Source organism: Lissotriton helveticus, chromosome 12 (genome assembly GCF_964261635.1).
Source record: "Lissotriton helveticus chromosome 12, aLisHel1.1, whole genome shotgun sequence".
In the NCBI taxonomy this organism is placed as follows: domain Eukaryota; kingdom Metazoa; phylum Chordata; class Amphibia; order Caudata; family Salamandridae; genus Lissotriton; species Lissotriton helveticus.
In genome coordinates, this window is record NC_136073.1 from 126185562 (window position 1) to 126212951 (window position 27390).

The 27390-nt window shown below is 45.7% G+C and overlaps 1 protein-coding gene across 4 annotated transcripts in view; it reads right to left on the reverse strand.

The window, feature by feature from the left end:
• Window positions 1-27390, reverse strand: part of QTMAN (queuosine-tRNA mannosyltransferase) — a 140982-nt gene that overhangs the window by 47936 nt on the left and 65656 nt on the right. For all 4 annotated transcript variants that reach the window (XM_078671406.1, XM_078671402.1, XM_078671404.1 and 1 more), the window contains one exon: window positions 7527-7746. In XM_078671406.1, coding sequence (XP_078527532.1) covers window positions 7527-7724 — 198 coding nt within the window. In that variant the 5' untranslated portion in view covers window positions 7725-7746. The remainder of the gene's footprint in view (window positions 1-7526; window positions 7747-27390) is intronic.

Sequence of the window (27390 nt, forward strand, 5' to 3'; positions counted from 1 at the left end):
GGGTCATTATGCATATCTACATTGTCGAATTGTGCTGCCCTGCCTATCAGCTGATTGAAGACTACAGTGTCATCTGTAGGTGACGGCTTAGTAGGATAAGATGGTACATCAGGGATGGGGTGGGTGTTGCAAGGGTCTGTTGGCTCCTCTTGTGGTTGAGGATCTTGTGGGAAATCATATTGAGGTTGTGGCTCATCCCCTGTGTTACCCTCATTGTCTCCATGGTGAGAAGGAGAGTAAGGAAGGTAAGGATTAAAGGGTGTAGTAGACAAGAGAGGCTGAAAAGGAATGAAGGGTCTAGAGGGAGAAGTCCCAAAGTACTTTTTAGGTTTCGCCGGTCGAAAGCTGCGCACTGTGCAGCTTTTCGGCGCAGTCGAAATCTAATGTCAACAGTATGTGGCTTGGTCACCGCCCCTCTATTCCATTGGCTAGCTCCATAAATGGAGGCTAGCCATTGGAACAGAGATCTGTCCGTCATAGCCGGAGCAGATTCGTGGGCGTTCCCGAGAATTTTAGGCTTTTGCCCACGTCATGCGGCGGTGGGCGGTGTTTTTTTTTTTTTTTTTCAAGCCATGTTTTTGTCATTTTGGAAGGTGTTGGTTGCACGGATGAGCTGCGCTATTTCTGTTGCCTGTGGTCTCCGTGTTATGTCGTGCTTGGCTCGTGGCTGTCGTCTCCGTCTTCCGTCTTTGCCCGGTATGTATGCTCCGGTTTTCGTGTGTGGCTGTCGTCTCCGTCTTCCGTCTTTGCCCGGTATGTATGCTCCGGTTTTCGTGCGTGGCTGTCGTCTTTGTGCCTTCTTTATGTGTCGTCTTTATGTTGTGCGTGGCTGCCTTCAGGAGCTGCTCGGCTCCGCTGGCCTCCCCCCTTCTCCCTGCCCTCCTCCGTCACGCTCTGCCGCTCCCCCGGGCCCCCACCCCTCCCCCCCTCTCTCTCTCTCCAGCGGCCATGCTGCCTCTGCTTGTTTTATCCTACTGCAGCGGCGGGAGGAGAAGAAGAAAGCTGTGTCGGTATGTGAGATGCTGGGCGTGGGGACGGTGTGTGAGAGTTGTGGTGCTTGTTACTTCTCTTTTCTCTGTACACCAATGTTTTTACTTCTTTACACCTCATATCTTATCTCTTAAATATGTATGCTCCGGTTTTCGTGCGTGGCTGTCGTCTTTGTGCCTTCTTTATGTGTCGTCTTTATGTTGTGCGTGGCTGCCTTCAGGAGCTGCTCGGCTCCGCTGGCCTCCCCCCCTTCTCTCTGCCCTCCTCCGTCACGCTCTGCCACTCCCCCGGGCCCCCACCCCTCCCCTCCCTCGCTCTCCAGCGGCCATGCTGCCTCTGCTTGTTTTATCCTACTGCAGTGGCGGGAGGAGAAGAAAGCTGTGTCGGTATGTGAGATGCTGGGTGTGGGGAAGGTGTGTGCGAGTTGTGGTGTTTGTTACTTCTCTTTTCTCTGTACACCAATGTTTTTACTTCTTTACACCTCATATCTTCTCTCTTATCCTGCGTTTTGCTGTACCTTCTCTATACTGCTCTCACTTACTCTACCCCTCATTTACTCCCCTTTCTCTCTAACCTGCTTGCTCCTTTTTCCCCACTGGCTCTGTTCCTTTCGTGATGTAATAGTGTCACATCTAAGGTAAGTCTGGTATCAATTTCTTGTAATGTTGTACATACACCAGGCTGCAAAAGAAAACTAAACAATTACTCACACCAATGAGTTGTTAAAACTATAGTCTATATCTCGGTTGCCTCTAACTTCTGGTTCTGCCGCTGCGCCTCCCTCCCCCCCCCCCCTTCGTACCCTAATTGTTACTTCTTTCACAACGTTTCCAATATATTTGTTATCCTCTAAAGGCATCTGCCTTCTTTCTCCATAGCTCCACCTTTCCACTCCTCCCACTTCTATGTCCGGTCTCCCAGCCCTCTGCCTTTCACCGTGACTCTCTTCCTCCTCCGTGATCAGCGACCATACTAGAGGAAGGGGAAACATCGTTGTATAGCTGTGAACCCTGCAGATAAAGGCAATCTTTTGGTACATTGGAAATAGGGTGAACCGTGCAGTGCTATGCCTACGGTGGGTGCCTGCAGCTTGTTGCCCCAGCGTATTGTGCAGTGCTGGGCATGAGGTGTATGGGGTCCCTGCAAACGGTGCTGTGCCTGGGGTGGGTGCCTGCAGCTTGCTGCCCATGTGTATTGTGCAGTGCTGTGCATGAGGCAAATGGCGACCCTGCAAACGGTGCTATGCTGTGCCTGGGGTGGGTGCCTGCAGCTTGCTGGTCAACACTCCTGTTCCTCCACATTCTGCAGTATCGTGCAGAGGGAGGGTGCAGTTTTGGCTTAATTTGAATTGCCGCTCCTGCACAGGGTGCAGTATTGTGTGCGTGTGGGGGGAGCAGGGCGGGGGGAGGTGACAGCACCTTTGATGCCCCATCAGTGTACAGTGTTGTGCATGGAGTGAGTGGCTGCACCTTGCTATTTGCACATTGTACAGTGTTATGTGTGGGCTGAATGGTTGAAGCCTCCTTTCCCTCCACATTCGGCAGTATTGTGGATGGAGTGGATAACTGCACTGTGCTGACCCAGCACAGTATACAGTGTTGCCCACGGGGTGATTGCCTTTCTCTGCACTCGTGTGCAGTGTTGTGCGTGAGGTGATTGGCTGCACCTTGCTGCCCCAGCACAATATATAGTGTTACCTGTAGGGTGAGTGACTGCTCCTGCATAGTGTGCTGTGTTGTACATGGGCACGTGGCAGCCCCTAGACAGTGTTGTGCATGAGTTGAGTGGCTGCGCCTTGCGGCCCCAGCAGAGTATGCAGTGTGTGGGTCTGTGTGTTTTTGTATGGCATTTGCCAGAGATTAAACTATTGGCATTGTAAATGACAATGCCATTAATTTATCTGTTTTGAAAACCAACACATAAATACAAATTTTGTCATTTACAATCCCAATAGCTCAAACTTTTCAAAAGGCGAAACCATTGCATTGTAAATGCTTGTTCTTTAATGGAATAGGGGAATGTGAGCCAGAGTCCAAAGGCCTCTTCTTTCGGTGCAGGATGGTAACTTTACCAGTGTCTGGATTGATGGATATTTTAGCCTGGTCGTCTGTTGGATCTGGGTGGAAGAGTTCTTCCTCTACAGTCCTAGGTTGAGTGTTAGACTTCTTTGGTTTGGTAACACTTTCTTTTTCGACGACTTTCGGTGCTTTTTTGGTTTTCGGCTTGGGCCCTTGTTCGGGGTCGACAAGTGATTCGGGGTCGACTGGAACGTTCGGGTCGACACGTTTTTTGTGCTCCGTGGGCTTTTTGGGATGAGTGTTCTTTGCCGAGTCGACGTTTTTCTTCGGATCGACGGGTGTCTTCGGAGCACTTATCTTCGGGTCGGCAGGTTTTTCCGGCGTTGCTACGGCCCACTTTTTGTCGGCGGTCTGACGGGTCGATGGATTTTGGACCGGTAGGCTTATTTGGGTTGGCGACTTTCTTCGGTTCGGCGAGCCCCTGTTTGGTTAGACTCCCTCTTTGGGGTCGATGTGTTTTGGCTGAACGGCCTTCTTGTGGTCGACAGTCTTTTTTGGCTCGACGCTCTTTGGCTGTACGGCCTTCTTCGGTACGACGCCCTTCGGGTCAACAACTTTTTTTGGCTCTGGAACCTTCTTCGGGATGGTGTTACTGGGCCCTGGGGTCTCTGGAGGTTTCGCTTTCGGTTTCAATTTTGGAGCCGAGCCGGATGGCGGGGCTGGCGAAAGATTTTTATGATCTTGGCTAAGGCCTTTTGGCGATGCCTCGTCCGGAGCCTTAGGTAACGGGCTTATTGGTGCCGGGGGCTGTGTATTCACGATTTGCCCCGGCGGGATCTCGTCATCAGAGTCCGAGTAGTCCTCGACGGTGACGATCTCTAGGTCCGAGTCTTGAGCGTCCGGTAGTTCCTGGTCATCATCAAAGATGTTGTCCGGTTCCGGTGCCTGTCGCTGCATTTCTTGCCTGGCGGCCCGTCGGATCCGTATGGTTTTCTTTGACCGAAACTGGGCGCAGGCCTGGCAGGTTTCTTCCCTATGGTCTGGGGAAAGGCACTTGTTGCATACTGAGTGTTTGTCAGTATGTGGGAACTTGGAGTGGCATTGTGGGCACCTTTTAAAAGGGCTTCTTTCCATCGACGGTCGGCTCACGTGGCGTCAAAAAGGCCCAACGGCCCGCGTCGACGACCGATGGGAGATGGAAAGCTGAATCGAGTAGAGAGGTAGCGAACGAGAACAATACCGTCGAAGCCAAAGGCCTTTTGGCCTTTAGAAAGTTTTGTTTTCGATTCCGAAGTTGGAGTTTTGGAGTTAGCATCCGAACCCAATGGTGGAAAAAAACAATCTGAGGATGGAGAAGATGCCCATGCGCACTGTAGTCCAGGGGAGGAGTCACCTATCTCGTGATACTTCGAAGACTCTTCCAAGACAACAAAGTGCAATCATCCGGACCCAATACTAGGCGGCGATCTATGCACAGATATGAATTCAGCAGCCCACATGCCTCGAACAGTCTAATTCCGAGGTCTCGCAGGCGCTGGCCGTCCAGGTGATGTTCGAGACTCCAACCTTTATCATCTGGGGACGGGGGGAGGGAGATCTGGGATCAGAGGGTACACTATTGATTTTGCCCATTTGACCTTCAGCCCTACTGCGGTCGTAAAGCCTGAGTGCGTGTCCCATATGGGGCTGAGGTCCTCTGTGATGTCCCGTATGTATAGTAGCAGATCGTCTGCATAAAGAGACAATTCATGTGTAGTGCTTGCTATCGGAATGCCCCACGCTTTACCCTTCTGGCGTAGTCATATCGCAAGAGCCTCCATGGCAAGGGCAAATAACAGAGGGGAGAGTGGGCACCCCTGCCTGGTGCCGCTCTCAATCTGGAAGGGAGGTGATATTTATTTGCCCAACCGCGCCCTTGATGTAAGGTTCGTGTATAGTAGCTGCACTTGTGCTCTGAAGGTGGGTCGCAGCCCCATCCGTTGCAGTGTCCCGAATAAGTAGGGCCAGGTCAGGGTGTCGAATGCTTTTTCCAGGTCCAGGATCAGCACGCCACCCTGGGGTAGCAACCTGGTGCCCGGTCCTGGACATGAAAAATTCTACGAATGTTTTGAGAGGTGTTCCTACTCGGCACAAACCCATTCTGGTCCGGGTGTATTAGCGGCGGGAGTAGTGAGCTCAATCGGTCTGCCAGGATCTTACCTAGGATCTTACAGTCAGAGAACAGTAATATTATAGGCCTGTACGAGGTCAGCTGTGTCGCGTCACATTCAGGCTTCAAAATTGAGACTATAAGGGACTCTCGTGATGAGGCAGGTAACATCCCCTCCTCCAATGCCACCTCATACATGTCCACCAGTTTTGGCGCCAGTAATGTGGCAAAGACTTTGCAGTATTCTAGGGGCAGGCCATCTAGTCCACGGGCCTTATTCCGTGCTAGGGCCCGTATCGCTAGTTTCACATCTGAGGTTGTAATCTCTACTTCAAGGAGATCCCTACCCTCGTCTGGGACTTGGGGCAATTTGTGCCTCAGTGTCCTGTGCGGGGCTTCTGTATATCGCTGTGTAGTAATTCTGAAAAAGTGCCAGGATCTCCACCTGTGAAGTAACGATGTTGTCCCCTGGGCTTCTGATCTCAGTAATTGGACGTATGTCCTGGTTCTGGCGGGCAAGCCAGGCTAGAAGTGCTCCTGATCTGTCCCCCTGCCTGTGCTTCTTGAGTGAATATAGTTTGAAATTCTATCTACGGAGGCCTGCTAGCCCTTCCGCGTACATCAACTTGGCTTCCACGATTCGAGCTGGGGTCGCTAGGCTCGCTTCTGCTGCCTTCGGCAAAGCCAACAACTCCTGCTCTGCTTTCAGCAGGTTTGGGTCGAGCATCTTGCGGACTCCTGCTATCTGCCTGATGCAGGCCCCCCTGATGACAACTTTGAAGGCATCCCACTCCAGTGTCCTGGTGGACGCATTGTTGGCGTTGTTCGCAAAATAGTCTTCGATACGGTTTGTTTGGTAATGCTGGAAGACCGGGACTTCCAAACATTCCCGCTGCAGCTTCCAGATGGGGACTGGCAGGTAAGGCAGTCACCATTGGAGAGTCAGAATATGCGCATTGTGATCAGAGATCACACGGTCTAAGTAGTCTAACTGTCGGGTCACTGGAAGTATTGTCGGCGAGCACAGGAATCAGTCGAAGCGCACCCGTAAATTATGGGGTATCGAATGAATACTATGGGTAGCCCCATATTACGGATGTGTACAAATAATCACTGTTCTTAAACTCAGTATCTTGTGCACATTTCAGAAATACATAGGTTTCTTTCATACCCATTTTTTCATTATTTTCATTTTACCATACAAATTTCTGTATAGTCTGTACACAATGAAAAATCATTGTAAGGAGCAGCTCAGTTTTTTGCTCTGGGCATCTCATGTTTTGGGGAATCTACAAACCTAATATATCTCTGTGACCTGAATGGTCTGTCAGACATAATGGTGTATTGCGTTTGTAAAACGACCATTGTGATAAAAGTTACAGAAGAAAATGAAGTTACAAATGGCTGATTCTTCCTACTAGTGTTCATTTTTTTTCATATTTTTTTTCATCAGTTAGTTTCTTTGGGAAGTGCTTGGGGAATCTACACAAATGAACTCTTGCTGAATGAGGAACGTAGTCTCTTTTTTAAAAATGTACGGCTTTTTGGCATCTTCCATGAGTTTTGCACCTGTTTCCACCAAACAGCAAGTAGGTTGAAACCACAAAAATTATTTTAAAAATTGACTAGCTCTTAGAAAAATGCATTAACTGTGGTAAAAAACGGGCATTCTACCGAAGCACTTAACACCCCCCCCACCCCATTTTTTGCAAACCTCTCCCACTAAACAGCCCTCCACACACACACACACAAACTTTAGCTATGTTCTGGCAATTTTCTCAGTCCTCTCCAAGGAAATCCACAAACCATGGGTACCTTTAGAATACTCAGGTGTTAGGAAAAAAAAGACATTTGGCATGGATACCTTACGGGGTAACAATAAACATCTGTTATTCAGCACCAAGATACCCGTGGGTGAACGGCACTTTACAAATACAAGTTATATGTTCTGTTCATGTTATGTGGAAAAAAAGTTAAACAGGTATAAGCGCAAAATACACCAAAGAGCAAACAAAGGGCTTAGCATTCTAGAGGAAAAGGCTTAGAAGCCAAGGAGTTAAAATATCTGAGGATTCTCAGACTGGTTTATTAAAAAAAAGCACAATAACTTCTAAAAGATAATTCATGCTGGAGAATCAAAATTCTCAATCTGCTTTTTTGTCATAGTATACTTTCACAGTTACTCATGTGAGAGGGCAGTGCTGGGTATATAATCCTCATTCCTAGATCTCTCTCCTCTCCACTTGTAATATCTGCTGTTTGATGTAGTGAGAACACAGCATGCCCTTTTTTGTGACCAATAAAGTTCTAAGAGGCCTTCAGATCCACCTTTGTGTTCTAGCTTAGAAGGTGCTTATCCTCATACAAACCTCGCCCTCGGTTTTCTTTGGCAGCTCCATCTTGCACATCTCTATGTCCAGCTCCTTATATGGGGCTTGCGCCTTCAGTGCCCGTAGTAGGCGGATCTTTTCTTTCTTCATCCAGACACACCGCCTGCGACACCATAAGAATTTCGGGTCTATCGCAAGACGCAGAGGTGCCATGCGTCTCCTCACTGGGGGCTTCATTATTCTCTATGTTGTGTTCAAGCTGAAAGTCAGGAGAAAAGGAAGACTTATCAGGTTAAATAATGGTGGGCTGAGGAAGTAACAGCAGATATGTTGTACTTCAACTCTAAAGGAAGCCTTACTTACAAGGTCACAGACACATGGCATTTGTGCAAAGAAATCTCAAAACAGGAATTGCATCGACTCAATTTTGCTAGGCACACAGAATTTGACAACAGACAGGAAAATTCAGCCTGCCCATTTTTAGGTCAAATGTAAAAGACACATTGTGGGCTTACCAAGAACATACAAGGACTTGGAGCTAGCCAAACGCTCATCATTGATGGGCTTTATGGTCAATCTTATTTGCCTGCTTCTTATTTGTGTCCCAGGTTGTCAATCTTGCGTTTGTCCCTCCCATGAAGCATTGCCTCTTAGCAGTCTTTCTGATTGGTTGGCTTCTAGGTTTCCATTTCTTACGCTTTTTGTTTTTTTGGGGTGAAGACAATTTTTTCTATTCAGGTATGCACTCTATGAAAATGCATGTGTTTTCCAGATGCCTCCCTCATGTTCTTCTCTTCCCCTGCACTCCGTGTTGCTCATTGTCATCTGCGTGCTTCTCCCTCATCCACTCTCCTGGCCCACCCTCCTATGGGTTATGCTCACCATCGTATCTTCCTCCCATTCCTTTCTCGCCCATGTGCTTCTCCTCCAATCTTTCCACATTGATATTTCACCCTTTGTTACCTCTCCCCATCTTGCCCTCCATATTCCTTCCATTCTCCACCTAAGTTGTTTCCTCTGACCAACAAAGGGAGAAGGTGTACCAACTAAGGCGATGAGTAAATTACTCCATCGCCCTGATGGAGGTGCTGCCTGTCTAATTTATAAATGACCGGCAAGCTGGTGGTAATTCCTAAAGCATTGGCAGGAACCTCTTTAACAGTAGTTCCTGTGAATACAGTTTACAGTTTGTTGGAGGGCTACATCGACTTGACAGAGCCCTGCAGCAAACTGTTTTATTTTCAAAAAGAAAATCCTGAAGCTGGATTTCTTTTTTGGAATTAAAAAGAAAATGGTCCCTTTCCCATGGCAGTGTGCTTTTGAGGTGAGCATTTAGCAGTTTTCACTGCCCCTTACCATCAAGGTTTTCATGACGGTGACTGGAAGTGAAAACAGACCTCTAATTTTGCCAATCTAAATTCGGTCGGAGGAATTAGAGGTCTGACTCCGACGGCCCTCACTCTGCACAGCAGTGGGATGGGTTTAATCACGGCAGAGACGGAGTAGTCTCCGTCATAATTAAACCTATGGTCTGCCCACATCTTAATTGGGTGGGCACACCTTTTTCTTGGCAGTATGTATACTCTTCATATATAAACGGGTTGCACACCTTTGCTTTTTGACAACTCTCTCCACAATTTTAAACTCCAACAACAAATTTAGGTGCAACTTTCTGCTCAAAAAATCGTGGAGAAAGTTATATGGAGAAAGAAAATGTTGCAAATGCAAACGAAAATGCTGTGCCAATGGCTAGGGGCAGAAAGTTGCACCTAAATTTGTTGTTGTTAAGTTTTACACGTGCAGTGTGGGCATGGCACGACGCCAATGAGCACGCAACGGTTAAAATAATTGGAGTTTAAAATTGTGGAGAGAGTTGTCAAAAAGCAAAGGTGTGCAACCCGTTTATATATGATGTTTATAAAATTATGCCCCTTTGGGTTAGCACCCAACAAAGAACTGAGCAATAAAAGGACTATGCTGAAAGAAATGTTGTTTACCTCACATGCAAGGCGGAACATCTAAATTCACAAGGCAAGTTTATTTTCATGGGTCAGAAGAAAGTGGCATTTGCTGCGATGAACTTTGGACTGAGCATATGCTTTATACACCGTCATTTGTTTAAAAGTTTTTGGACTTGAAAAATCGTCACGCAACTAATTTGGACTTTACTATGAGTCATTTCGAATGCATTATGGGAAGTAGAGTGTTTCAGAGAAGAGTAAGGGCACAGGTGAGGGGGGAAGGGCTGCTTGATAGGAGGGGTTGAAGTGAACGGTTAAAAGACAGGAGGTCGGAAAGGGAGACGTCTGTTTGGAAGGAGTGTGGATGATCTCTTGTTAGCAGGTACGATAAACTCACATGAAATTTAAAAAAATGGGAGATGTGCTTTTTTGATGAAAGACAAACAGATTATAGCTTCGGGGTGGAAGGAAGAGAGTATCGTGTTTATGAAAAACAGGGGCTAAAGGAAAAATAATCACAAAACTTTTTGGTGAAAAGGTTAAATGGGACTTTCAAGCAGTGGGGGTCATAGTATGGTCATTAATTACCGAGTGTCAGGAAAACATGATTGTTATTTCTAGAGAGATGAGCTGTAGTATGGTTGAGACACCAAAGGGAGGTTTTTGATAAATCATGCATTTATAATTATTATTCAAAGGGTTGGTGAGATTTATAAAAGATAAGCTATTTTAATCAGCAGTTTTATGTGTGCACGTAATGGCGGATGGATAATAAAAGCATGTTTAATTGTCGTTTTCAGTTTTCCCTGATGAAGGGCCCCAGAGGCCTGAAATGCATTGGATATTAAATAAACTGCTACTGATGAATATGGCTCTAGTCGTGTTCTTGATGAAAGGCTCGGATGGCCCAACATGAGCATTAGAAACTTGGGAAATGGCGGTTCCTTGCATGAGAATGAGAATGTTTACAAGCAAAAATGGATTACATTTAAGCAAAAAGAGGCTTGCAAAAATTTGTCAAAAAATCGTGGAGAAAGTTATATGGAGAAAGAAAATGTTGCAAATGCAAACGAAAATGCTGTGCCAATGGCTAGGGGCAGAAAGTTGCACCTAAATGTGTTGTTAGTATGTATACTCTGTCACCGTTCGGATGCAGTATACATACCATCAAGATAAAAATCAGACCCCCAAGTCATGAATTGATTCTCTCCCTGCCTAACACATTTCTAATGGGATTTAGACAGTCAGTTGTAAAAACATCTACCTAAAAAACACAATTATGGTTCTATATTTAAAAACCAAGGAAATTCAGTGACTGTTACCTCTACAATCCGTAACTCTCACAACAGCCATGCAAACCATAACTCGCACACCAAGTGTAATGATCATGACCTTACTCTTGTTGTAACAGATAAAATTGTAAACGTCAAATATTCTTTCAGATTAGATTCCATATCACATTTTCCTGAACACTATGAAACGTTACTAAGAATGTAGTATTATTTAGTGGTTTACATAGGTTTTATTTATTTATGCTAGGCTATTAGTACTTACTAGTAAAATATACTGTAAGGGCATAAGAATGCATTTGGTGTGCAAGTTATGGTCTGCATGGCTTTTGTGTGGGCGGCCAATCATGGACACTGCAGGCGGCTCAAAATGGACCCATAAGTCTGTTTGGGTTTGCGGACACTGACTTAGGGTTCGCAGACTCAAAAGGGGGCAACACATGGGTACGCAAACTCCTGTCAGGATTCGAGGACTCTGAAGAAGAGTTTATGGACACTGGAGTTGTGATGGGCTATCCAAACCGAACAAAATGTTGTACTTGTCTCCTTTTTAACCTAAATTAACTTAAAAGGGCTCCTTTCAATTATTTTCAGAGGGACAAAGCATCACATCCTGTAATGGTGGCTGCAACAAATTATTCTCTGCTGTGGCCAGAAGGTTCAGGTCTGCAGATATGAACGACAGGCAGCATAAACTCCTTCGTCCAATAGGATGTTTTATTTTGTCCACGGATGGTCCGCGAACCCATTTGTAGGTTAATAGTCCAGTTATCTCTAACTAGTTAACCCATTCAAGTCACCCCATAACATTAAGTAAGTACTAATTTCTCAGAATTTACCAAATGGATTTACACCAAACCAAGCATAGGTTTTTCCTTCGGTAAAGTGCTACTTCCATGCCCAGTTTGGTGTAATACAGTTCAGGGTTTGTTTCTGAAGCAGAGATGAAGAATTCCTATAGAGTCAAAATTGGAAATTCCACTTTAGACCCCTCCACATACATCCACCCATGTAGATCTGTGCCAAACTTGCCATACTGAACCCAAATTGGATGCACTGTTTTTTCGGGAGATTCAGTGTAGATTCGCACAGAATCAAAGTTATTAAGAAAACAAAAACATGCCTTCTCCATGGAGGCCTAACCTAACAATAACTACAAAAATATAACTATACATTGCTCCAACATGGTTCCACATGTTGCCACCAGTTGAACTGGTACTGCCTCTTGGGGCAACCACTCCTGGGACAAATTATGGCACAAAAAATAGGCAGCACTCCAGGTTGTCTTAATTCACAAATTTATTTCCATATTCCAAAATGGTGGTGCACCATTCCAACCCCCACAACCTGCTTTCACCGGGGTCTTGGTCATGTGTATAGTGATTCTTCCATTTCCATACAAAATTTGAGGAATCCTTTTTATCCTCCTTACTTAGGGATTACTGAGAAATGTAGTTCTGTTTGTGTGCATTCATAACAGTGAATGAATGAAAGAATTTAGGATTTATAAAGTGCCTGGTTACTCCGAAGGAGTGTCCCCGTGCTAAGCAGTAGCATCATATCAGGGTCAGGAAAGTCATGAGCAAGTAGGCTTCTAACTCGGTCTAAAGAGCCAGGTCTTGAGATTTTTGCAGAAAATTGCCTCAGATTGTTCGAGTCTTAAGTTCAGTGGCATAGAGTTCCAAAGCTTGGCTGCACAGAGACCAAAGGAGAAACAGCCCAGTCGTGCACGACGTACTCTGGAAATCACTGCCAGCACTGCTTCTCCAGATTGGAGTACTCTGGAAAGAGTGTAAGCATTGAGCAAGGGGAAGAGATAACTGGGACCCCTTCTATTAATTATCCTGTGCGTGAAACACAAAGCTTTAAATGAGATTCTGTGTTTAACTGGAAGCCAGTGAAGTTCAGCCAAACCAGAGCGAATTGAGGTCCATTTCGGAATTCTTAATAGCATCCGGGCTGCTGCGTTTCTTTTATTTTTTATATTTATAACATAAATGCACTTGATACAACTCTTGCAACTGTTATTCCATATTGTTATTACCAGAGCAAACAACTACAATAACAATTAAAGTTTCCGACCGTCCCTCCCGGCAAAACAACTCATCATTATAAAAGACATGTTGTGGCCTTATGCATCCCGTATATGCTGGAAGAGCTTGTTCAATTAGCTACATTTGCTCAGTTCCACGTTGGCACAGGGGCAGTCCCGGTGGGACATCGCTCACAACTCACCTCCAGAGCGATAAGGCACGTAATCTTGGTATGCTCTAGACTACCTATAGCTATTAATCAGTCATAGCCCTTTCACCCCAGAGCACTGTCGGTCCCTCCCAAACTCAGTCCCGCTAATTGTTGCTGGTAGAGGCCCCAAATTCCCTTAGGTCGACACTGCAGGGGAAGGAGTTCATTGTATGCATCAGATTGTGTGCTGCAATATAGCATGTCTGAGTTCCAGTCTTTGATATGCGGGGTAGGCCCTTTTGCCCAACACATTGCAATCCTGCATTTAGCTAATAGCAATCCTATTGCCACCAATTTCCTGCAGTCGGGCTAAATCTCCCGATCATTGCCTCCCCTCATGAGGAGGCGGAGCTAATTCCATCATGGCTGCTCGGAGCTGTTGCTCTTTGGAAGCCCTGCGCTCAACAACCTAGCGCAGTGCTTTATTGCTCCAAAACCAACAGGAGAAACTTACTCCCGGCATCGGAGTACTGAGAGCGTCTGATGATGTCTGTGCCGCTCCACTAAACTGTGCCGTTGCCGCGTAATCGGCAAAAATTCACCAGATAATCACGCCTCAAAATGGCGCCTGAACTGGAGCGGACTCGCTCTAATTGAGTAACAGAGCGGGGGCCGCATAATCAAGACTGTGGGAGACCACGTTGAGGAGCAGTGAGACCCTGAACTTGGTTGCGGGTAGCTGTTGAGCACCGGGGACCCAGCGAGACATAGGCGGTCCGAGTGACACCCGATCCCCAGAGAACGGAGAGCCAGGGCAGGAACTCTAGCAGGAAGCCAGAGAGAAAGGTGAGAGCGAGTGGGCAGCGTAGGGGGCCCAACACCGACTACAACAATGCAAGCACCTCGGAGGGTTTCCAATTCAAGGCAAGAAGGACACTAGAGGCACCCCCCACCTGACTCGCTCATGGCGGCTGTCCCTTCCATGGGCGGATATTCACGACATCACATGCCCCCCCTGATAAATTTCGGACCCTGGCTCTGTCCCCTTACCGATCCACTGCTTAGCGTACACCCACTTTTCCTTTTGGGCTATTGAGAATAATGGGAACCGATCGAATTCGAACTTCAAGGTCTCATTCCCCTTGCCTGACCTCAAGATGGCTGCCTCAGTGAGACCCTCCTCGATACTCTCTCCTGGTCTAAAATCATGGGTCATCGTCTTGATATTGATCAGCCCTCACCCGACCCTCTTCCTGCTCACCCTCCAGGACCCTGCTACCGAGCCCACTCAAGTGTAAGATTCCTTTTAAGAACTAATGGGAGTCTGACCCTTCCCTCCCTACAAAGCTCTGTCGTACTCAGAACACCCTCGGTTTGGAAAAGGGTCCCAGGATGCCTGACCCCAACATGGTCGACAATGATGACTTCTTCCCCCTTGCTGAACTTTTACTTACTCAACCCTTTCAGGACTGTGCCTGACCTCAAGAGGACTTCTAGAATTCTTTTGGACCATGGCTCCCCTCCCCGCACTACTATGACAATCCCGGAGTACACATTACCTCTTTCCTGACAGCGGAGTCCGAGCATTATGTCCGACGCCCGGTGGAGCTGCTCAGTTCAGCTAATGAGATCGGAATTGGCTCACCCCCTGACCGGCACCTGCCCAGCCGGACCTTAGGCACAGTTTCTCCCCTTCTCCCGGTCTGGCCCACCCTCCCGCTCATCGTATTTCTGCCGCTCTGCTTTTGCCTGGTTTCCTTTCTATCCACCTGCGTGACCGATACCCTTTTGAGCTTCCTTGAGAGCTATAGGGGAGACTGGCCTTGGACTATCTCCCTGGGCATCACCTACCCATTCGGTCTTTGGGCTGACTTTACCTCGGTCTCTTATTCCGTCTTACCCCTCGTCCTCTTCTTCTCACTCCCCCTCTCCCCTTCTCTCTCGTCTGGTCTCTCCTTATCTCCCGTTCATGTGTCTCATATATTTAAAGTAACGTGTAATTGTTATTTTTGTTGTAACTTTGCTGACCTTATGTAAAGCGCTCTGATACCTACGTGTCTAGCCAGAGCTATATAAAACTTTTTAAATAAATAAAATAAATAACCCAGAAGCACAACCAGAGGGTCAGGTGTGAGGCTATGCCGGACTATCTCGCGAAGAGTTGCAAACACTGTCTCCCAGAATATCAGGATTCTGGGGCAGGACCATGCTATGTGATGAAACGCAGCCTCTGGCTCCGTACATCTGTCACACTGTACTGTGTCTCTCCGCACGTACCTCGCCAGCCTGCTAGGTGTGTAGTAAACTCTGTTGATGTATTTAAAGTGGATCAGACGATGCCTGCCATTCAAGGATACCTTTTTTGTGGCCTCACAGCAGTACTACCAGCATTTATCGTCAATTATCATGTCCAGGTTTCTTTGCCATTCTACCCTCGCCTTGCTTAACTGGAGTTTCCTCAATTCTTGAGCCATTGAATATAGGACTGCGTGCACAGTGCCTGCCGCTTTGTCCACGCAAATGCAGGGGGGTACCATAGGTACCCCCCATGTGCAACCCCCACCCCCTTCACCCAGGGGGCCCGCAACGGGCCCCCGCAGTGAAGGTCCGTATGCTTTTCCACGGCGGAAAAGCCGCCGTGGAAAAGCATACTTCCTACTCCATCATAGACACCGCCAGCCATGTTAATGCATTTCCGCCGCGGTCGGAAGGCGACCGCGGCGGAAAAGCGACAGACAGATTCAAAGACCCACCAGCCATCCTAATTTGGAGGTGGGTCTTTCATTCATCCGCGGCGGATTTCCCGCAACCTCCGGGCCGGCGGTGGCTTCCGCCGGCCCGGAGGATGCGGGAAATCCGCGATCCTAATGACCCCCTAAGTTTGGCTGGATTCTTAGCTTTGACAACATAAAAAAGCGCAGGAAACTCTTCAGGCTCCTGCAGATCGTCCCCAAGCAGATGTCACCATGCATGCCTGACCCTAAGAAACTAGGATCTGTGCAGTGGTGAATGCTCCTGTGAGCCTGCTGTACAGTCCTCCCAGTTACGTAATATACCGTTGTGATAAAAGTCCCCCAATGCATTGAGACCCATGTGCCTCATCGAGCGAAGGACAGCCCAGTCCCCAATCGTCGGGAGCCAGACACACCAATCAAGCTGCATGAGCGGAGAATACACAAGTGTGCCCGACCTTAAGTTGAATAGCCTGCCCCAGGCATGCACTGTGGAATTTAAGGAGTCAGCGATCCCATGCCTGCGGACTGAGAAGTGAATAGGAACTGAGAAAGAGTAAGGGGGTGGCAGCATTCCGCTCGAGAAAGAGGTATGGCAAGTCAGGAGGTCCATGTAGCAAGTGATATGCATGGGAGGCCTGAGCGACCCTGTAATAGAGTTCTAAGTCTGGGGCACCCAATCTCCCAGCAGCGTACAGGAGAGTCAATATATCCCACCGGACTCTGGGCTGTTTCCTCACCCATGCCAGCTTTATCATCAATCTGAGCAATGTCTCAAATAAGAAGCGTTGCAATAGTATCGGGAAGTTAAGGAATAAGAAGAGAAACCAAGGCAGTACCACCATCCTCATTAAGGAGATGTGCCCTATTAGGGAAAGGGGCAATTTGATCCACCTATCGATATCGTCCTCTAGTTTGGAGATGGCCCTCCTGTAGTTTTCTGCTATCACAACTGCGGGTCTGTATGGATCTGAATCCCTAGGTAGTGGACTGGGTCTATGGTCTATTGCAGGGGGTAGTCCATCCCGACCGGGGCAGTCACTGGGGTGAGTGGAAACACCAGCGACTTCTTACAGTTAATTCGGAGTCCGGTCAGACCCCCGAACTGGACCACCTCAGCGAGAACTGGGTTAATGTTGCTTTCTGAATCACGGACGTACAACAAAGTGTCGTCCGCATATGCATAGATTATTAAGCGATATATCGGGAAGCCCAGACCCCTGTGCCCGGCACTCCTGCAATGCGCAGGCGAGTGGTTTGGCAACTAGGCATACAGTAGTGGGGACAAAGGACAACCCTGGCGAGTCCCTTTGGTAATGTCGATTGGAGCAGTCACCTCCCTGCCTAGTCTAGCCCGAGCAGTAGGTCATAAAGGGTCATTACTAAATTACTAATTGAATAAAAATATTCCCAGCCCATTCTACAGAGTCAAATGCCTTCTCGGCGTCTATTAAAAAAAAGAAGAAAAAAAAATAGCTGCTGCTTTAATCCCAGGATCCAGCCTCTGAATAGCTCCATATATAGTGTGCAGATTCGTGGTGAGGCTGCGCCCCGTAACAATTCCTGCCTTCTCCGGGTGCACCACCAGCGGCAGCAGTGGGGCTAATCGGTTCGCTAGTATATTGCCTTATATCTTCGTATTGACATTAATAGGGGATAGAGGCCTGTATGAGGAACAAGCCTCTGGTGATTTCCTGGGCTTCCGTAACATGATTACCAATGCTTCTCTCATAGTGGGGGGCATGATTCATGGTTGGGCCATGTGCTGGTACAGGGTCATGAGATGGGGACCAGCTGGTCCTGGAAGGTTTTATAAAATAAGGCTGTGAGCCCGTCAATGCCAGGGGCACAGCCTTTTCGCATTGATTTAATTGCTGCCTGACCTCTCCTGGGGTAAGAGGGGACATGAGGTATTCTCTATGTGCGTTCGTCAACCAGGACATCTGGATGCGCTCAAGGTAGTCGCGAAAAGTGTCTGGTGGAATCTGGGAGGTATAGAATTGTGTGTAGTACCTATTAAATCTACCCGCTATTTCCTGACTACCACGTAAAATCTGTCCCTGCTCGTCAATTATTTTCAAGATAGCGTCAACTTCTCGTTTGGGGCGCAGCTGTGCTGCCAAGGTGGCTTCTGGTCGGTCTCCCTCCCCATAAACCCTGGGTGTGGCGTAGCGGGCTGCTGCATTTTGTACTCTTAGATGCACTGCCAGTCTGCCTCTAGAAGTCCTCAAGTAGAGCACATTGCAGGAGTCAAAACGGCGGGTCACCAGCAGGGCCTGGGTTACTGTTTTGTGTGTGTGCACTTACATCACTTTTTATGCCATCATCGTGAAAATTAAGAAATCATTTTTATCTTTATTTTAGCTTAATTTGACAAAATAAAGTGCCAGTTAATTTCAGTCACAACAGCACAGTAAAGTCTATTTTAAATAGATGTATTAAGATTTAGCCTACTGATTTAGGAGAACTGTAGTTCATTTTGATATAACTTCATTATCTCATTGTCTGTTGATAATAAACAAACAATTACCAATTACGGCGTATCCTTTAGTGAATGTTGCTGGTGATATTAAACTAATTAAGTGAGGGAATACGGAAATAAGCTGATGAATTGAGACACCCAGGAGTGTCGCCTATGTTGTGTCATAATACATATGAAAAAGATAGAGAATACTTTATCATGTAGCTACAAATACAGGGTTTCATATCAAAACGCATACCCTTTTAAAAAAAAAAACATTGTCTGGCTACAGAAAGATTTCTGCTTGCAAGGCAGAGCATGTTTGTGGCTTCTGACAGAAAAGTAGAGATTAAAGAGGACCCGGATTGTAATTAGGATGCAACATTTTTATAAATAGAATGTTTCTGTAAATAAGCGATAGAGGCTTCACTAAGAGACAGTTTAAGCCACTGCCATCACTGGAAAAGGAAACCAGGATAACCGCAGCATTTACAATTGTATGTTTTTTCTTGGCTTTTCACAAATAGACTAGTAATTGAACAATGAGCTATGGCTAGCTCAGAGATGTTTGGCACTATTCCTTATTTATTAAGACCATAAAATATATATTGGGAATGCCAGTGGGTCTGGCTTGTAAGTAAAAAGTGCCTGTTCAGTCACTGAAGTGCTTTGGTATCAACAGGGCATGCAAACACTCATTCATCCAATCACTAGCTCATTTTGCATTCAACGCACACACCCATCTGCAGTAAAACACAGACACCCTCTCAACAAGGACAGGAAAGATGCATTGCAGGCTGCCACCCAAACTTGGCGGGCATCAGCCTGCAATACAAAAAGAAAACTTAACATAGCACGGAGGTGCCATCTTGCAATGGTATTAAGAAGAGTGCATGGTATTAAGCATAGTATAAGGTTAGCACATGGCACTAAGCATAGTGCATGGTATTCACCATAGTTCATGGTATTAAGCATAGTATAAGGTTGGCGCATGGCACTAAGCATAGTGCATGGTATTCACCATACTTCATGGTATTAAGCATAGTGCATGGTATTCACCATACTTCATGGTATTAAGCATAGTATAAGGTTAGCACATGGCACTAAGCATAGTGCATGGTATTCACCATAGTTCATGGTATTAAGCATAGTATAAGGTTGGCGCATGGCACTAAGCATAGTGCATGGTATTCACCATACTTCATGGTATTAAGCATAGTGCATGGTATTCACCATACTTCATGGTATTAAGCATAGTATAAGGTTAGCGCATGGCACTAAGCATAGTGCATGGTATTCACCATAGTTCATGGTATTAAGCATAGTATAAGGTTAGCGCATGGCACTAAGCATAGTGCATGGTATTCACCATACTTCATGGCACTAAGCATAGTGCATGGTATTCACCATACTTCATGGTATTAAGCATAGTATAAGGTTAGCGCATGGCACTAAGCATAGTGCATGGTATTCACCATACTTCATGGTATTAAGCATAGTGCATGGTATTCACCATACTTCATGGTATTAAGCATAGTATAAGGTTAGCGCATGGCACTAAGCATAGTGCATGGTATTCACCATACTTCATGGTATTAAGCATAGTATAAGGTTAGCGCATGGCACTAAGCATAGTGCATGGTATTCACCATAGTTCATGGTATTAAGCATAGTATAAGGTTAGCGCATGGCACTAAGCATAGTGCATGGTATTCACCATACTTCATGGCACTAAGCATAGTGCATGGTATTCACCATACTTCATGGCACTAAGCATAGTGCATGGTATTCACCATACTTCATGGTATTAAGCATAGTATAAGGTTAGCGCATGGCACTAAGCATAGTGCATGGTATTCACCATACTTCATGGTATTAAGCATAGTATAAGGTTAGCGCATGGCACTAAGCATAGGGCATGGTATTCACCATAGTGCATGGGATTAAGCATAGCGCCTCTCACTGCTAACCCAGTGCCAGCGCTGCTCTTTCTTCCCAGTGAAACGAGGTCTTCAAGACCTAAATGTTCAGGATTCTTTAATGTTCCCGGCGAAGTTGCAAACTATATTTGAATAAAGTACTCACTTCATTGTGGACCCAGAATCAGCCTGGGATTGGGCTGAGCCTCACTTCGAGGGGAGCTGCCATCCGCCGAGGATTAGCAACCAAGCACCACGGCATGGCCGGTGACAGGGCCGAGAGAATGGTACTCGTAATAAACCCAAGGATACTACATGATTGCCCACCCCAAACAAGCTGCGACAGAGCCACACGTCTGCTTTACAAGCTGCGTATGTCTTGCGTCGTGCCAGCCCTCATGCTGCAGAGACTCAAGTTCAGCTGCAAGTGATGACGACATAACTTCTGCAGGATCGAAACACTGGGGGCTTCTGATTGGCCCAATTGTTACACTTGCTAGAATGCTCCAATTCCCAAGTTTCAAGGTCCTACAAAATATATCCTGTTGAGTATACTGTATTAATGCACACACTTGTAATGTGATTTGCAGATCTGCTGGTCGCAGCCCCTCCTCTGAGTTTCGTCACTACGCAGTGAATGGTCAACTTCCTAATTTTGAGAGAACTGAGGCAGTTCGGGCTGGACTGTCCCCACAGGGAGGAGGGTTAAGACTGATTTGCATATGGCCGGGTCTAAACTGGAATGGCATGGCATGCAAAAAAACAATGGATTTAACCCAGATCTGTGAATGGGGGTGAATGTTTGATAGGTCAGCATTCCATCCATCATCTGTTCCTTTTGCAGTTGTCACCCTAAGTGGGAAGGGTATGCCCAGACATGGGTCCCGTGCTCGCAATGCAAACAGATTCAAGTTAGCCTGAGTGATGAGGGGTGAAACCCCGAAACTGGTCCCAGGATGCTTGTTTCTGGTCCTGGGAGGACCTGTCCTGGCAATTCGGGCTGGACTGATTCCACTGAGTTAACACAGGGTCAAGACTGATTTGCATATGGCTGGGTCTAAACTGGTATTGGATTGCATACAAAAACAAGATGGATTGAACCCATATCTATGACTGGGGTGAATGTTTGATTGGTTCAGCATTCCGTCAATCATCTGTTCTTTTTGCAATTTTGAGAGGAGGCTTTAAGTATACATTTGGGCGCGCAGCGGTTTTCTTCAGGCTCAGTTTTTTGTTAGATTATTATTGGTTAAACCCCACTGTTATTCTCTCTAAGGCACAAGCAATACAGATTCACACTCATGAACAAATACAAGGGGGTGGATGGAATAGAGGGTGGAGAGCGGGGCTGTTTAACCTACAGATAATGGCACCATGGCTCGTCAGCATAGTACTAGATGACATCTCATTGACGGTGAACTTCAGCGACTCAGTAAGCACTGTCGAGGTCAGGTTCACGGTACGTAATACTCGTTTTATGCACGGGGAGACTTGTTATTGATCTGTCCAGGATTGCCTTTTCAGTGTCTCAGAGCGGAGACAGACAGGGAAGGTAGATAAGTGTTTCCAGAAGGGCATCTTTGGGATGTATATACGCGCCAAAATCAGAGCTGGGGGATTCTGGACTACATGGTCTGTGGTCCTTGTGCAATGGGTGTGTATCCCATGGATACTGGGGGGTGGGAGGGCACTTTAATAACATCTGATATCTTTCCCTTGATCGTTCGCACTCACTGCTTCTTTATGCCCCAGCCCGTCAGTATTCACGACAGTTCACTCAATGGTGACTCCATGCATTTAAAAAGGACTCAGTGGTCCCTTTTAAATGTATGGAGGTCTCATCATTCAGACTTGCATCGATACTCAAATAACTCAGCCGCACATGACCTAGATGTTCGTTTAGACCGTTTTATCTGTTCTCCAGAACTTATCCCTTGGGTTGTGATTATCTAGGGTGGGTGATCTCTGATTACGCTGCCCACTTTATAGGTATTAGATGGGCAGCGCCACATCCCCCAGTTCATTCATGCCAAGTTTCAAAAGATATATTAGATGATGTTGCTTTTCGAGAGGCATAGTGCATACATATTACCAATTTCTTTGCAGATAATCCTGCATCAGCAACAACCCATGCCATAGAACGGGACTCCTTCAAGGTGGTAACTAGGGAATTTTGTATGCCGAATATAGCTGGAGTTCTAAGGGAGTTGAATCAGGACTTGACAGCCGCAGAAGAGGCGATACGAAGATGGACCATCGCTATCCCTAAGATGAAACAATTCGCCACGCACTCTTTGATGCAAAAGCTTGTGATGCTGCACTGTTAGAACGTGTCTGCTGCTATAATTACATGGAATACACCACTCAAGTTCATGCAACGGGTGACAAACCTAGGCGCTTGCTTGCTTGGATGGTTCACCAAGAGGTGCAATGTCCACCAATCAAGGCGATTGTATAGGATGGGAGCCCAGTCTCACACACTAGTTTAGGCTTATTGCATGTGTTTTGCACCTACTACAATGAGTTATATCGGGCACTACCTGTCCCTCCTGCAGAGGCTAATCAGCACTTTTTGGAACCCGCTTCAATGGCGGTTATTTTCCAATTGAGGCACAGGTAGACATACACAGCGATGGCACCATCTTCAACTTCAGGCAGGCACGCTAATGACGCTTGTCTTTAAATTCAGGACATAGGCAGGCAGACATGCTAATGCCACCGCGTCGATAATGGCATCGCGCCGGTGTCTGCTTTAGAAACGCGCGGGATTGTATATATTCAGTTATTTTAAAACGATGAAGTTTGATTCCGATCCAGTATTACTTGACTTTAAATCATATCTGCTGAATCCATGGCCATTCTCGGTCAGGAACCATCTCTTGTACAAGGCTCTTCTACCTAGTGGGAGGTCAACACCAGACCTTAGTGCCTCCCGGAGTACTTCAAGGAGCTGGCTCCTTGCAACAGCAACATATCGAGAATATTGGCAACGGAAATGCCACGAAAATATATAAGGATAAGTATTGAGTTACTATTCTTATTTCCACATCTGTGTACATTGACGATGTATACTTTGATGATTTACACATCGTCATATTATATTTATATGCAGAATTTAGGTGTGTGTGTAGGGGTGTGTGTGTAGGGGTGTGTGTGTGTAGGGGTGGGTGTGTGTGTAGGGGTGTGTGTGTAGGGGGGTGTGTGTGTGTAGGGGGGTGTGTGTGTGTGTGTAGGGGGGTGTGTGTAGGGGTGGGTGTGTGTGTGTAGGGGTGGGTGTGTGTGTGTAGGGGTGGGTGTGTGTGTGTAGGGGTGGGTGTGTGTGTAGGGGTGGGTGTGTGTGTAGGGGTGGGTGTGTGTGTAGGGGTGGGTGTGTAGGGGGGTGTGTGTAGGGGGTGGGTGTGTGTGTGTGTGTGCGCGTGTGCGTGTGTGTTTTTACCTTGCTGTGATGTGTCATCTTGTGCAGGAACCTTAACAATAACAAGCATTTGCAATGCAATAGGTCTCGCATTTTAGAATTATTGACCTATTTGTATTGTAAATGACAATGCCTTTTTATTTTTTACGTTGTTTTTTAAACACATAAATAAATGGCATTGTCATTTACAATGCCAATAGGTCCAAATTTAGCAATTGCGAGACCTATTGCACTGCAAATGCTGGTTGTAAAATGTGACTTTATGGAGTTCACATAAGCTTAGTCTGTCTGTCTGTATGCTGGGAAAATCATCAAATGGTCAGGCCTGGTTCTAGGGGCATGCCCTTCCAAGGTAGAACCATGGCTCTCCCAAGGCCGATTTACAAGTAGAAAAACATTGTTTGTTCTTTTTCTTAATGATTTATTTGGGTCAGCAGCCTCGCTTTCTCAGTTTAATTGTTTAACATTCATGAAAAACACCAATGCATTGGGCTACTTGAAGTGCCTGGGAAAAGGTGTGAAGTGAGTGGGAATGACTATTACCAAGCTCATGCGAAAAGGTGGACAACTTGTGATGGTCCTACCATAACAAATGAGAAACTAAAGCTCTCATCACATATCACTTAAGAGAGGACATAGGGCAGAAATAATATGATAGTATTTTGTCATCCCAAGGTAAGTAATTCAAAATGTGCAATTCATATTTATATCTTAGTTATTTGTTCTACTTCTTGCTTTTATGCGATTCTTAACCACTTCGCTGCTCAGCATATTCCCCTCCTGTGCTGAGAATTTGTAAATCCCATTATTCATGACGAGCTGGGCTCGTCATGAGCGTGCGAGGAGGCTACTTCATGACGAGCCCAGCTCGTCATGAGTGTGGAAGGGGTTAACTTGAAGCACTATATGAAAATATGAAAAAATACAGTCAATGCCACATCTTGACTTTTCTGAAATGAAGACTTTTGACAAGTTACACAAACACAACACAGACATAGCATAGGCTTCACCAGTGCAAGTTCCCATTAAACGACAAGCTTTGGCAAAGACAACAGGTCTCCCCTCTGGAAGAGATATTGGCTTTGCCAATACGTTTTAGCAATGTTGCACACTAGCATGGCCGCTGTTAAGCATGGTTAAAAGCTAGCAGCTTAGACGAGAGAGTAGTGGCAAAGAGTGGAGTAGAGTGTCATACAATGAAGTGTCGTGGAGTGGCATCAAATGGATAAAATAAGTGTTCAAGGTTTGTGGAGTAACCTGCTGTTCCAATCGCTTGTCGCACAGCAAATTCGCGAAATATTCAGCAGGCTACGTTCTCAGTTAATCATAATTTATGAATCCATGTTTCTCCGAGTATTTATTCCATATCATCAATATCCCATTCCTTACTCAGCTCATGTAGAAGGCTGCATGTATCCCCATTTATTTCAAATGCTGCAGATATGCCTATCAGGGCCTTTTTCTGTAGCACGAGGGTCTAAACAATTCATCCTGGGCAGCTATGTTCATTATAACCCAATGCATTTCGGGCTTGTCAGCCCTTCATCAGGGGTAGATCTGAATTAAAACTGCTGTTAATCTTAGTGGCATTTGAACATGGATCATAATCTATAATCTACAAACCCATATTGCAAGCTAATTCATGCACGCATACTGTGTTGCCTTGGAACATTTTGGAAAAATGGACAGTCAAATAAAATAAAGGTATGCATTCTCCCATTCTACAATGAAATAAAGCCACTTTTCAACACTTTGCTGGATGCCTGTCTTTTCTCTACAATGAAGAACCCACCATAATTTGGCGACGATTGGGCACCCAGACAGCACCTATTAACAGCACTGCAGAGAAAGAGGGAGGGGACCAGAGTGCCGGATTGTCTGGGGCTACAGTGAAACTCTGCTCATCAACTGTGAGTCGTATTTGCTAAGGAAGTTTTGGCTGATTTGGGATAACCACGTTAAAGGATCTACACAAGAGTTGCGCATGAGTGTTCTGTGAAAACGACAGTTGTAGGATCAGCACAAGAGCTGCACGTAAGTGATCCTTGAGCTAGACCGCGCTTGAGGCTGAAGTGAACGTGACAAACAAGGCATCCCTTGTTGCCTGGTAACGTCCCAGGCACCTCACGCGAGTACATCATATATATATCACAACGTGTAATAGGCTGTATGAAGCCATTTTGATCAGCACCCGGGGAGACTCACAACCACCACTAATGACTCACAAGAGGTAAAAAAGTTCTTCAATCCACCAACAAATTTATGTTTTGGCATGTTTGCACGAGCCTAGTGAACTGACTCCCTACCAGTATGCTACACAGTCTGCAGGTTCTGCTCACGCGCTGCCTTCTTTCAATTGCTGGGCTCGTGAATTTAATTTCTGACAGTGCGTGACAAAGTCTATACGCCGAGTGCAGCTTGAGATACTGCCTATCATGCGCTTACCTCATTTCAGCCTCCAAATACGGAAATTCCTTCAAGTTCATCGAACTTTTGTGTGGTGTCCCATTCTACTCCCTGGTTCTGTGTTTCTACTCACCATCAGCAAGTTTTTCTTCAGAGGATCAGCGAACTTCAGGGTATTACGCTCTGATTAGTCACAGTTAAACAATCTTTCTTATGCTAGTTTCTTTTTGCTTATTACGTTGTCAAGTTTAGGAATAGAATGCTAACCTTTGTTTTGTTTTCTTTTGCTCCTAAATAATTATTCTTTTTTTTTTTAACATTCTGATATAAATAAAACTATATAATAGCAATGGATAGATCTGAGTTTGAACCAGTCATGAAATTGACGCTGCTGTAGAACTGTTTGGGGTCAGAAGGTAAACGCATTTTTTACCATTTACCAGTGGTTAAGCAGTCTGCTGGAACTGACTGGGAAGTTTACGAGGAAGCTGCATGCAGATTAAGTGACCACTTCAAAGATGATACAAGTGTAATAGTGGAAAGGCACAGATTTTATACCAGGTGTCAGCTACAACATTAATCCATTGATAATTTCTTGGCTGAATTGAGAGTATTAAATGCCACATGTGAATTTGATGGCAATATATGTTCCTACTTAGGATCAATTAATGGTGAATTGTTTTAACACGAAAACACAAGAGGCTTCTATGTTGCAGGAACCCCAGTTTAAACGAGACGTTAGAATTTGCTGGTGGAATTGAGAGATCGTTCATAGCCTCAAAGGAACTAAATTAATCCAAGAACGAGTATGATGCTGAATCAGTTAATGCAGGGATATACAAAACTAAAGTTATCAAACATAAGGCTCCAGAAAACAGGACGCAAAGTTACTGTTTCAGATGTTCGACCGCACGTTTGGCAAATTCATAAAATTGTCCACCCATAAGTAAAGCTTACATGAAGTGTAGAAAGCATGGACATTTTGCGCACGTGTAAGAATACTAAAAAAATTGGAATACTTGAGCAACAGGATGAGATTATAGATTCTAATGTATGCGCTATTCAAAGTACCAGCAAGATAATCCTCTCTATAGAATCTGAAGAGAGAGCCTTATGTACAAAAACAAGGGTGATCTCATTTCCACAGTTGTCATTGGTAATGTCGAAGTGCAAGTCACAGTGGATTCGGGTAACCACTTACTTTCATAACTGATCATTTAAACTACAAAGAATGGAACTCTATTCAGTTATCGCCACAGGATGTTTGCACAATTGCTTTTGGAGGGCATGATATAGATAGGAGTGGCTGCTTTTTTTGAGGTTGTCAAGTTCAAAGACAGATCAATTGTTTCTAAAGAATTTGTGGCAAAAAAAGGATACAATATTTTAGGATAGAAAGATCAAAGAAAATGTGTAATGGTTTCAAGACCAGACACAGCGTGTCCAATTTCTTTGGTGGACCTCCCAGCAATTGATGATGCTCTTCAGCAGTTGATCCACAAGCATGGTGCTCTTTTTGAATATAAACTCAGTCTG